The 13,499-nt window shown below is 34.8% G+C and overlaps 1 protein-coding gene across 5 annotated transcripts in view; it reads left to right on the top strand.

The window, feature by feature from the left end:
• Positions 1 to 13,499, top strand: part of AGTPBP1 (ATP/GTP binding carboxypeptidase 1) — a 153,034-nt gene that overhangs the window by 58,876 nt on the left and 80,659 nt on the right. For all 5 annotated transcript variants that reach the window (XR_013967697.1, XM_080819315.1, XM_080819316.1 and 2 more), the window contains 3 exons: positions 2,370 to 2,578; positions 4,582 to 4,759; positions 11,863 to 11,960. Coding sequence is in view for 4 of the 5 variants with exons in the window: in XM_080819315.1 (XP_080675441.1) it covers positions 2,370 to 2,578; positions 4,582 to 4,759; positions 11,863 to 11,960 (485 nt within the window). In the remaining variant the exon portion in view is untranslated. The remainder of the gene's footprint in view (positions 1 to 2,369; positions 2,579 to 4,581; positions 4,760 to 11,862; positions 11,961 to 13,499) is intronic.

Genomic DNA, 13,499 nt, shown 5'->3' with positions numbered 1-13,499 from the left:
ATAAGATTCCTTTGGAGAGTAATTTATCTGTATTATATGTTCTCTCTCTCCAGGGTATTCAGTATCTGTGGTTTAAATACTAACTTTTGTTAGCACTTCCATTCTCATTGGCTGATTAAATTAACATCTTAACCACAGTAATATATAGACCCAAGGATATGATGGCTTTCGATGTTATTTTTCCCCAAAACTGTCTATCAAGGGTGAGACCAACTTGCCCTTAAATTTGAATGACCAGAATTGTTCATTTGAATAGTAGCAAATGATTAATTGATTGAAAATCTGGTATTTGGTAAAGTAATGATTTATTACATGTATTAAATTTAAAAAGTCATCTTAGATATTAGTATTCTATACCAGAGTATATAAAATTCAGTTAAGAGTTTTATCTTTGAAATGAAATGTGTGGGACTCGATTAGATGAGCCATGTAGTTTTATTTTCATGTATGATATGATAAACTTCAGACCAAGATCAGAGAATAATACTTGGATTAATTTTAAAAGTTGTTTGTAGCCTGGCTTTATTGTGCCCTGACTTGGCGGTTCAAATTGTAATTTAAAGATTAATTTTTAAATTAATATAAAGTGTATATTTTTGATTTAGAGTAGATTAAAATAGCTATTACAACTGAAGTTATTAATTTTCAGAATCACTGATGTCAAAATCACTGATTCTAAGTTAATAAAAACTAAAACCCTCATAAATTTCAACTGCAGATAGAAATTGGATAATCTAAGAGGACTGGAATCTGGTATCTTGTGTATTAAATTGTAATTTTCCTTTTACTCCCTCCTCCTTCAAAGGAGGATGGTGGAAAAACATACCTGTTTTACTTCATCAGGTAAAAAAAGTAACCGACCAGTAGGATGACTCTAGTTTATATCAGGTATGTTTTCTTAGGGCACATGGCACCAAATAGAATAAAAATTTAATAATGCAAGATAATGTTTAGTAGCACTTGCATATTTCTAAGTGCACCGGGGCATTTTGGAACATTCTCATTCATTGATTTTTTTTTTTTTTTAACTGCTTTCTGGGAGGGGGCAGTTACTTACTTTAAAAGGATAAATGAGAGGAAAAAAACAAAAGGATAAATGATGCTACCAAAATAAACCTGAGCGAGTGTAAAGCAAAGAAATAGCTCTTTTTGTTACATCTCTTCATTTAGCACCTGTGTTTGAGTTATGGGCGTTTCTTATTTGATCTTTAATAAGAATTTAAATATTTCACATAAATACCATTTAGGCTTATAGTGTCTTTTAAGAAAATCATAGTCACAACCAGTAAACTAAAGGCTTATATGCTCCAGGTGGTGTAAACGAAGTGAATATTCCTTTAAAATACAGGAAACTGCTGTTGACCAGATTGTGTAAATAGCCACAGCCTTGGCCATCTAGCTCTTGAAGACACTTTTTAAAGCTTTTACATAAGAAAGCCCCTCTTCCCACCCTGTGAATTTCTTCCAGCTCCCTGAAGTCAGAACAGGGTTTCTGAGAGAGCATTAATAGTTTGTTAATCTCAACATCTTTATGTTTTAGCATATTAGCAATTTGGAAGCTATAGTAATTCATTCAGGTAACTAAAAGTAGCAGAGCCTTACCTTACAGTTACGTTATCTTGGTGCTTATGCCATGAGCCAGGGTAAACTTAGGTTAAGGAGAGTTGGAATTTCTTTGTAATTAAACAAGCTTGGTTGGATTGGTATTCCCCATTAGTTTGTGTTCCTATCATTGGCCCACCAGTGTTGTACTGAGGGGCTCAGGATGTTGCTGTGATAGGATTTTCCTACGTCCATTTTAGTGAAATCTCCCCTTTTGGTTAATAATCTAAAATATTAACACTTTAATAAAACAGATCAGATTTGTGGATTTCTGTTAATTCTACCCCAGTAAAACCAACCATTTACAAAAGAAACCTCTTTAATCTAGTTTTTATTGCATTAGATAACTAATGATCAGAAAACAGTAAAGTGGTTCTTACATTTCATTTACTAAAAGTTTTATAAGTATTTTTAACTTAGTGTTATTATGGCATGGATATTTATATAATTGTGGGAGTAATCAAAGCAGTTGATTTCAGTGGAAATATATACATTTTGTAATGGAAGCTGCAGTTCAATAGAGTTAATTTCAGTGGAAACAAGGTTTATAATAGAAGTTACAACAGTGATAATGTAGTTTGCCATCTGGGACTTTTCATTTATTTTGTTAGAGGAAAAAATATTTAAATATGTAGCTGCTATATATATTTTTTTGAAAAAAAATGGTAAGAACTCATTACAGTACTGTGATAATTTAAATTTAATTTATTCTACCATTTTCTCTTGTCATTTAAAAAATGTTCTTTCTCAATTTTCTTTTGTTAAAGAAACAAACGCCAGAAGAGCTGTAGACAGAGGATATGTCCAAGTCCTTTTAACAATTTATGTAGATTGGCACCGCCATGATAACCGGCATAGAAACATGCTCATTCGGAAAGGAATTTTACAGAGTTTAAAAAGTGTTACAAACATCAAGTTGGGAAGAAAAGCATTTATAGATGCCAATGGCATGAAAATTCTGTATAACACCTCACAAGTGAGTTTTTAATTTTCTTCCTATTATTGTGGTTATGTGTTAATGATACTATTTGGTTCTTAAGAAAAGTTAGTATTTCTTATAAATACTCAAAAAAGCGTGATAAATATATTTAAGAAAAAAATCTGAAAACCAAAGGCATAATAAACCTTTCTCACGTGACCTCCTCAGACCGAGTTGGAGAAAGGGCTCCGTGCATATCTCTGCAATATGAGATTTTAGGTGAAAGGAGGATGTATAAATCCATCCATTGGGCAGGAGGGGAATCTGTATAGCCATGTTTTCTAAGATGTGCAGTTGGCTGTACATAAAGTTGGCTGTTTTGCATGTTCCCCTCATAAGATATTTATGGGTCCTTCACAACTGCAGTGTAAGGCAATTCTCTGGTTTGGGAGCGTTGTCAGGGTCTTCCTTCTGGATAGAGCATTTTTACACAGAGAAGGTACAAGAGTGAAACCTGGAGTTAGGAATTTTAGTTCTGCCGGCCATCTTAATCGTAAACGTTCTTAACAGTATCTTTAGCAAGAAGACTGTCAGCCCTGGGCAATGGGGATGTTACAATGCAACCGTTTTGTTTTTAGAAGGTTATAATTATTACAAGGAAATCTGTCTTTTTAAAATTGCAGCCACTAATCTTGGTTGTGCCCTCCTGGTCTTACACACAACAGTCTCTTTTTACATGGCAGTAGTTAAGGTACCTGAAAACACAATTGATGTTTACCCTAAGCTTTTTCTTTTCTAGATCAGTCATATGCACTTGTTTTTACTATTCCTAATGTAGACAGTCATGGATAATTGATATATCAGGAAGAGTTGGGTGACCTTGTTTATGCCACTTAACATTTCTGAGCCTTAGTTTCTCATCTGTTCTGACAGGTCAGATGTGAAAGTTTGTATTGAAAATTTTATGGGATATGAAAATGCTATCTAAATGCCAGTTGTCAATAATAATAAAAATTATAGTGTTGTATGTTACAAGTTCAAATCCCCTGTCTATTAGCCCTTGTCAAGATTGGATACCAGGACAGCATATTAAACTCTTAGCACTTAAAATCATGGTATTCAGACTATTTTTTTATAAGTTGAAGAGTCAGCTTATTAAAGGTGCTGTTGTATGATAACTGATACAGTTCTGAGAAAAGCTCAGCCAGTGCACATTCCTTATTTCTTATTCCTTTCTTACTATCTTTTTTACTTAATGTTTTTTTCTTCTTCCCTTAAATTAAAAAGAATTTTTATTTTGTGCCCTAGGCTTGCTGACTGCCTTGTAGGTCACTCATAGATACTACTTAGCATAGTAGTCCCCCCTTATCTGTGGGGAATACGGTCCACGATCCCTTGGATCTTAGATGCCTGAAGCCTTGGATGGTACTTTGCCTTATATATACAATGTGTGTTTTCTTAAACATGCATATCTGATCAAGTTTGATTTATTTGAGGCCCAGTTACAGATTAACAACTAACAGTAAAACAGAACAACTGTAACAGTATATTGTCATGAAAGTTAAGTGAATGTGGTCCCTCTCTCCCAAAATATCTTATTGTACTGTACTCATCCTTACAATGATGATGTAAAATGATGAAATGACTCTGATGAGATGAAGTGAGGTGAAATGCTGTAGGTATGTTGTGTTGTAGCATTAGGGCTAGTATTGACCTGAGGTCAGAATGAAGATCATCAGCGCTGGGCCACAGTTGACCATGAGTAACTGAAACCAGGGATAAAGCAAGACTCATAGACTTTGGTGACTTTGGGGGCCAGAGATGGTACTGTTTTCTGCTTAGTATTATTAAATTTGCCATATGAAGTTCTTACTTATGAAGAGATACTTCTGAATAACCAGAGCTATTTTATAATCATATTACATTAAAATAGAGGTTTTTGTGGTATTTGTCTCTTGAAAATTATTGATGTATTACTTTATGAAGTAATGTAAAGTTGATTCAGTTATTCACCAAAGGCCCAATATCTTTTTTCTTTTTTTCTTTTTCTTAAAAAACAGGAATGTTTGGCAGTCAGGACCCTTGATCCCCTTGTCAACACCTCTAGTTTGATAATGAGGAAGTGTTTTCCTAAAAATCGCCTGCCACTCCCAACGATTAAAAGTTCTTTCCATTTCCAGCTGCCAGTTATTCCTGTGACTGGGCCTGTGGCCCAGCTCTACAGTTTACCCCCAGAAGGTAAGACTGTATGTTTACCACTGGCTTTCAGTGGTCTTGGAATTGTGTGACTGTCGACTTTTTTTTCTCATTTCTAGTTCCTCAGCAGAAGACACATTAATAAACACAATAAACTTTCACATTATATTTTAGTTAAATATTTCTTCAAATATAAGAAATTGAGATCTGATAATTAAGGGCAATAATATAGAATGTGTTATATTTATGTAAATTTGAATTTGAAAAAATTTAAGCATTACATAGGAACATTATTTCATAGTTTACATCAATTTTCAAAGGATAAGAGTGTAAACGTTAAATATTTAGGTAATTATATTTGGGCTTACATTTATAACTTTCTGGTGAACTTCATTTTTTTTCAAGTTAAGAATACCTAATCACCAAAAATATGATTTTTTAAAAAAATCTTATTGATTGGAGAAGGGAAGTGCAGAGCCCAGAGATTGACACAGGGCTCAATCTTAGGACCTTGAGATCACGACCTAAGCCAAAACCAGGAGTCGGTGGCTTAACTGTCTTTGCCACCCAGGTGCCCCTACACTCATTTTTTATTATACAATAATTCATCTCTCTTCATAGAGTTTCTGCATATTCCCATGAAATTTCTGTGGCAAGAAAGAACTTAACAGATGACTCACTGATTAAAAAATTGAAAAGAGAAAAAAAACAAAAAAACAAACAAAAAATTGAAAAGAGAAGGTAATATGTACTTTAAGAAGCGTAAAAAAGTACTAGTCCAAATTAACAGAGTAATTTCTATCTACTGCAGTAAGGTTCAGCTATTTAAATAATTCTTAAAAATTTTACAATTTCTATTATCAAGATTAGCTTCCTTATGTAAATTCATAGTTCTCCTAAGAAAAAGGTTTGATATTAGTGCATATGGTTCACAGCAGTGTTTTCTAATGATTCAGAATTTGCATATAAATATGCACAGTATTATAATGCTTGGGAAAAGGAAGGTGAAAATAGAAACACACCTACCAATATTTTTCTTTTTTAAAATTTTTAAATTTTTTATTATTATGTTCAATTAGCCAGCATATAGTACATCATTAGTTTTTGATGTCGTGTTCAACAATTCATTAGTTGCATATAATGCCCAGTGCTCATCACCTCATGTACCCTCCTTAATACCAATCACCTGGTTATCCCATTCCCCCACTCTCCTCCCTTCTGTAACCCTCAGTTTGGTTCCCAGAGTCCAGAGTCTCTCAGGGTTTGTCTCCCTCCCTGATTTCTTCCCATTTAGTTTTCCCTCCCTTTCCCGGTTGTTTTCTGTGCTATTCCTTATGTTTCACATATGAATGAAACTGTATGATAATTTTCTTTCTCTGCTTGACTTATTTCACTTAGCATAATCTCCTCCAATTCCATCCATGTCAGTGCAAATGGTGGGTATTCATCCTTTCTGATGGCTGAGTAATATTCCATTGTATATATGAACCACATCTTCTTTATCCACTCATCTGTTGAAGGACATCTTGGCTCCTTCCAAAGTTTGTCTGTCGTGGACATTGCTGCTGCGAACATTGGGCTGCATGTGCCCCTTCTTTTCAGTATGTCTGTATCTTTTGGGGTAAATCCCTAGTAGTGTCTTGGGGAACCTCCATACTGTTTTCCAGAGTGGCTGTACCACCTTGCATTCCCACTAACAGTGTAAGAGGGTTCAGGTACTTCTCCAAAGAAAACATACAAACGGCTAACAGACACATGAAAAAATGTTCAACATCACTAGCCATCAGAGAAATACAAATCAAAACCACAATGAGATACCACCAGTATCTTACATCAGTAGAATGGCAAAAATTAACAACACAGGAAACCAAAATATTACGGTTTATGCTTAACAAAACTTGCATGTGACTTACCTAAACAAAAATAGTGAAATTATCAGAAGTTGGCTGTTTGCCATTTCAGTACAATACTGGGAACATAGTAAAAGGAGTAAGAGTTGAAATTTTAGTATGGGGAAAAGTAAATCTAGTTAAATGGAAAAGAGAATATAGTCTAGACTATTATTACAATTTCTAAAGTATTTTCTCATCAGTTGATAAATTTTTTGCAAGAAAAATGGAAAGTTTTTTATATTTATCTTTAAAAGTAATTACTTGAAATAAGTGATGTAAGAGAATTTTCAGGTAATTATAATTAGTTTTATTATCCTTGATACAGATTTATTAGTGGTATATATCACAGAGTATACTGTTATGATTTTATTTTAAAAATATTTTATTATTAAAGTACACCTTTAGTCTATGTAAAATACCAAAATGGATTATTCAGAAACTTCCTTTAAAGTGTTTAAAAAGTCCACAACTCAGTTTGGAACTTGAGTAAGATAGTGAAGTGAAAACTGTGGTCTAGTTTCTTTTTCCCATTGATATAAAATTACCCACAGACTTTAAAAATAGGGGAAAGTCTGTACCAGAAGTGAGAACAAGGTAAAAGAAGCATTCTCATGAACCACACGTAGAACATGCACCGTACGTGGTGGAGGTGTGGATGTATTGAAGAGCATCAGTTCTCTGCTCTCCCTTCTTGAATGCAGTTATATCTGTCTCCAAGTTGAGGCACTGGTAGCACCTAAGTCGGATGGACAGTCAGGGAGCAGTTGGAGTCCCTTTCTCTTCTGTATCTCAGTGTAGGATTATGGGGATTTAAGTGGCGGTTGTAACTGGTAGAAAGCCAGCGAGACTTCTGTATGATACAGCCGGTGGTAATACTGAGAGGGAGATGGGATATAGGATTTACCCTATAGTGTTCTTTATTCAGCGTACAGAATAATCACATAGGTAGAGGAAGCTGACTTCTAGTGCAGTGAATTCACCAAACATGGGGAAAAAATGACAGAGAGATGATATTTTTCTGAGGGCTCCTTTCCTGTCTCATTTCGGACTAATGGCTCACTAAATTAGAAAGGGAGATTTACACTGATTGTCAAGACTTCATGGTTAAGATGTGAGAGGAGGGTTTTGACAGCAACTGTGCAGACACAAGGAAAATACCCCTTCTGTTCACTATTACTTTTTCATATATCAGACTTCATTACATTGATCACAGTTTTCATTATTTTTAACCTTCCTCAGCTTGAATATAAGTTCTGTGAGGATAGAACTGTTTTTTTTTTTTTTTTAATCCTTCATTGTACACAGTTGGTATACACTTAACATTTGTTGTTGAAGGAATTGACCTGACCTCAAGACTTAGTCTCTAGAACATTAAATGCCAAAAGATAGTGAAGCAGCATCTTACAGAGGTTTGGAGGAAAGAGTCCTGATTCTGGATTTCTGAACACTTGCATTGCCATCCATATGTGAAGGTGACATATTCTTAGGCCTGTAAGTATGGGAGTAGAATACCCAGGTTCCCTTTCTGAAGTAATTACATAAAATATTACTCGTCTGGCCAGTGATGAATTAAGATGACAAGAATAGAGACAATATGGTAGCAGAATCATTGTATTAAACAGTACAAATTGTTAATTATGTAATACTAAGTAATTGTAATACTATTTTGAAATACATCAACCAACTCTTGGCCAAGGATACATAATACACAGCTATAACAAACTGGGTTATTTTACACAAACTAAAATTTTTATTTTTTATATTATATATAATTTATATTATTTATATTGATAGAGTTCTTGTTCTTAGGTATATTGCACTGTTTTTGCATTTGTAAAATAATTATAGGAATAGTGGTTCATATATGCATTTTAATATGTAAAAGTATGTCGGAAACAGAGATCTGTAGCCTGGGATCTATTGAGCCGTAGGAATCCATGAATAGACTTCAAAGATTATGAACACTTTGAAATTCTCTATAAAATTTTGTATTTTTTTTTCTTTGGGAAAAATTTTTTCAGGGTAACTTATTGACAAGGTCAGGCAATCCACGTGCTGCTGCACAGCTGTTCTTGCCCAGTCCAGACCTTAATTCACAGCTTTTATAGAGCAAGGGGCATTTGTGGTGAAGTGAAAGGGTAATTATCTCAAGTGGTGCTATATGTGCGCCAGAGGATCTCTCCTTGGTACCGGAAGTGGTGTCATCTGTGCACCGCTTCAGGGAAGATTAGGATAAGCCTTCATGCTTTATGGTCAGGGCGTAACTGGGCCCCAAGGGAGATCGCTGCTTGGACGTGAACAAGATGGACGGCCGGAGATGGAGTCAGTGTTATTAGCACTTCTACATAGACCATAATATCTGGTGAACCTAGATGCAGAAATCCATAGCAAAGTAACAACAAACTGATTTTAACAACAAATTAAAAGGATAATATACCATTATCAAGTGGAATTCATCTTGGGATACGAGGACATTTCAACATCCACAAATGAAAATGCGATAAACCACATTAACAACGAGAGATGAAGGGTCATATGATCATCTTGATAGATGCAGAAAAAACATTTGACAAAATTCAAAATCCTTTTATGATAAAAATTCTAAACAAATTAGGTACAGAAGGAATGTTCTTCATCATAATAAAGACCATATATAATAAATCTGTAGCTAATATTGTGCTCAGTGATAAAAAGTTAAAAGCTTTTCTTATAAGATCTGGAAGAAGTCAGAATTGTCCTCTCTCACCATTTCTTTTCAACACAGTACTGGATATCCTAGCTGTAATAATTAGGCTGGAAAAAGAAATAAAAGGCATCCAAATCAGAATGGAAGAAATAAAATCATCTGTTTGTAGATGGCATGATCTTACATATACGAAACCTTAAAGTCTCTACCAAAATACTGTTAGAGCTAATAAACAAGTTCGGTAAAGTTGCAGGATATAAAATCAAATATATAAAAATCAGTTGTGTTTCTATACAATTACGGTAAAATATCTGAAAGAGAAATTTAGTAACCCTATGTACAATAACATTAAAAACAAAATAGGAATAAATTCACCAAGGAGCTGAAGACCTGTACACTGAAAACTATAAGACATTGATGAAAGAGATTGAAGAGGACACAAATAAATGGGAAAGACACCCTCTGTTTTTGGATTGGAAGAATTAATATTGTGAAAATGCCCATATTGCCCAAAGTGGTCTATAGATTTAAAGTAATCTCTTTGAAATTGTAATGGCATTTTTGACAGAAATAGAAAAAACTATCCTCAAATTAATGGAATTGCAAAAGACCCCGGTAGCCAGAGCAGTCCTGGGAAAGAAGAACAAAGCTATACATCACAGTTCTGGATTTCAAACTATTGCAAAGTCATAGTAACCAAACAGTATGGTACTCCAAGCAGGCACATAGACCTATAGTGGAATGGAATAGGGAGCCCAGACAAACCCATGCGTATGTGGTCAGCTAATTTTTTATTAGAGACACTAAGAATACACAGTAGGGAAAGGACATTGTTTTCAGTAAATTGTATCAGGAAAGCTAGATATCCACATGCAAAAGAATGAAATTGGATCCCTGTCTTATACTATTCACAAAAAATTACCTTGAAATGGATCAAAACTTAACTATAAGACCTGAAACTGTAAAACTCCTGGAAGAAAACTTGGGGATTATTCTTGACAATGATTTCTTGAATAAGATACCAAAAGCACAAGCAACAGAAGCTGAAATAAACAAGTAGAGCTATCACAAACTAAAGAGATTCTGCACAGCCCAGGAAACAAATAAATTGAAACAGTAATTGCAATTTATTGCCCTACAGAATGGAAGAAGATATTGCAAAACATTTATCTGGGAATGGGCTACTGTCAAATACACACACACACACACACACGTGTGTGTGTATGTATATATATATAGAGAGAGATATATAAGCTCACACAGCTAAAGAGTATAAAGGCAAGTAATTCAATTAAAAATTGGGCAGACCTGAATAAATATTTTCCCAAAGAAGACATACAAATGGCCAATAGTGTATGAAAAAGTGCTCAGCATCAGTAATCATCAGGGAAATGGAAATAAAAACCACAGTAAGATATCACCTCACACCTGTTAGAATGACTGTTGCCCAAAAGACAAGACATAGGAACTATTTGCTACTTGTAAAGAAAATGAACTCTTTAATACTTTTGGTGGGGATGTAAAATGGTACAGCTAATCTGGAAAACAGCATGGAGGTTCCTCAAAAGAATTATAAATAGAACTACCTATGATCTAGCAGTCCTCCTGCATATATATCCAAAGGAATTAAAATCATTATCTTAAAGAGAGATCTGTACACCCATCTTCCCTGTGATATTATGTATAGTAGCCAAGATTTGGAAATAACCATAATGTCCTTTGATGGATAAATGGATAAAGGACAGTGATATATATGAATATTATTCAGATAATATAAAGGAAGGAAATCTTGCCATTTGCAGCAACATGGTTGAACCTGGAGGGCAGTGGAATATGCCAGACAGAAAGGCAAATACTGTATGGTATCACTTACATGCAGAATCTTTAAAAGCAAACAAACAAAAAAATATGATTTTGTAGAAATAGAGAATAGAATGTTGGATTCCAGGGGTCAGAGGTGTGGTAAATGGGGTGATGGGATCAAAGGGTACAGATTTTCAGTTTAAGAAGATTAAGTTCTGAGGATCTAATGTACAGCACGCATGGTGACTATAGTTGTTAATGTGGTATTGCATATTTGGACATTTCCGAGAGGAGCTCTTGCGCGTGCGCGCATGCACACACACACACACACACACACAGTAATAATGTTAATTATGTGAGGTGATGGATGTATTAATTATCTTCATCTTGGTAATCATTTTACCACGTGTATTTGTATCAGATCATCATATTTGTACACCTTAATATATACGGTTAATATTAGTTATTTCTTCTTCAATAGAGTTAGTTTAGAAAAATGTCCTTTTAAAATATTCTCTCCTTTGTTTTAAAGCACTCAGTTACTTACCTGAGTACTCGTACACTCGTCTTGCCTTGTTTAAGGCAGAGGCCTAACCCACTGAGCCACCCAGGTGCCCCTAGGGACATTTTTAATAAGGAATTTCATTTACTTTTCCTTTGGTGATTGAAATACTAATGTTGTATGTAAATAGCATCTTTCCTTTGGATGTACATGTTGTAGAATGCTTACCTCTGACCTACTTATAGCATGTTTTGTGTCACAGTGGATGACGTAGTAGATGAAAGTGATGACAATGATGATATTGACTTAGAAGCTGAAAATGAAACTGAAAATGAAGATGACGTAGATCAGAATTTTAAGGTTGGTATAAATCTCTATCTTCTGTCTACTTTATAAATTGGATATGCAGTTGTAAAATAAAGATTGGGGAAATAAGTGTAGCTTAATGGTAAATTAATTGGTTTTGTCCACATCTTTTTATTGTGATGACTGTGGACACTAAGGAAAGGGAAAATAATGTTGCTTTGAATGCATTGGTCTGAAAACGTTCTTAAAATAACTTATTTTCACTCTTCTTGACCAGGACAACCTCAGGTAGCCCATCTGACTTAGGTTTCAAAGTCTAAGGAAAATCTGAGCTTGAAGAAAAGTGGTTTGAGACTCTAAGTGGCAATCTGTTCCTCTTTTAGCAATCTTTTGGGGATATAAAAAGAGTAGGAAAATAATCTGTAACTGCTGGCTTTTTGGTAAGAATTAGTGTTTACATAATGATTCTTAGGTTTCAGTTAATTGGAGAAGAAATGGGCAAAAGTGTTTATTGAATTGAGACAAGATAAAAATATTGCCATGATATAAATGTGATGTTAAGTAAAGAGGCAGGAGAGTTTTTAGAATTTTATGGCACTTCTGGAAGTGTAGAGACGATATTTGCTTTTAATTTAGTGTCAGGGGGTCATTTTGGTATCTGTGGAGAAATGCCTGCTTAACTTCTTCAGTTTTTAGCTGTTTAGCTTAGTCTGTTTTGGTGGGTGGGGAGGGATTCATTTGACCCTTGCCTGCTTGGCCCTTTTTCTCTTGAAATGCTACATCAGAATTGGGTACACTGAATATTAACCCTCTCTGGAGACAATCTAAGATACTGGATGGAGATAATCCATTTTGATAGTAGATGTAGTTCCAGTTTCATTATCACTAAATGCAATCACCAAGGCAAGCTTTGGCAGAATTGTCACATTAGCCAATCTGGGCAGCATAATGGTCTCTAGCCTTGCCTCAAGAAGCTAGAAAGAAGAGAAACAGCACAGGCTCTGATTTTCAAGGGAAAAAATCTGGGTTAACTGTGTGATTGTGGTTCTGGACCTGATATAAGTGAAAGAACTATGCGATCCAAGCTATGAGAATTTAAATTCTGTCATGTAAAGTTCTTTAGATAATAGGAGCTATAATTAAAAATCACCTGTTTGGATTTTTTGGGAATTGAGTGTTTAGGGATAGCAAAATTTCAGGTTGATACTAAATTTATACTTTAATATATTGTATTTTGATAGAAACCTTTCTCTTCTGTATGTTTCCATGTTATTAAAAACATAGTATATTGAGTATAATTTATTCTTTTTTAAAAAGATTTTATTTATTTATTTGAGAGAGAGACAGAATGAGAGAGAGAGAGAGAGAGAGAGAGAGAGCGAGCGCGAGCACGAGAAGGGGGAGGGTCAGAGGGAGAAGGAGACTCCTTGCTGAGCAGGGAGCCTGATGCGGTACTCGATCTTGGGACTCCAGGATCATGACCTGAGCCTAAGGCAGTCGCTTAGCCAACTGAGCCACCCAGGTACCCGAGTATAATTTATTCTTTATGCCTCAGGATCCTTATTAAAAATATCTGTGTTGTGATCACTACAG

The sequence above is a fragment of the Martes martes genome (genome assembly GCF_963455335.1).
Source record: "Martes martes genome assembly, chromosome: 12".
In the NCBI taxonomy this organism is placed as follows: Eukaryota; Metazoa; Chordata; class Mammalia; order Carnivora; family Mustelidae; genus Martes; species Martes martes.
The sequence above is the reverse complement of the archived record's forward strand: the minus strand, read 5'-3'. Positions and strand labels throughout refer to the sequence as shown.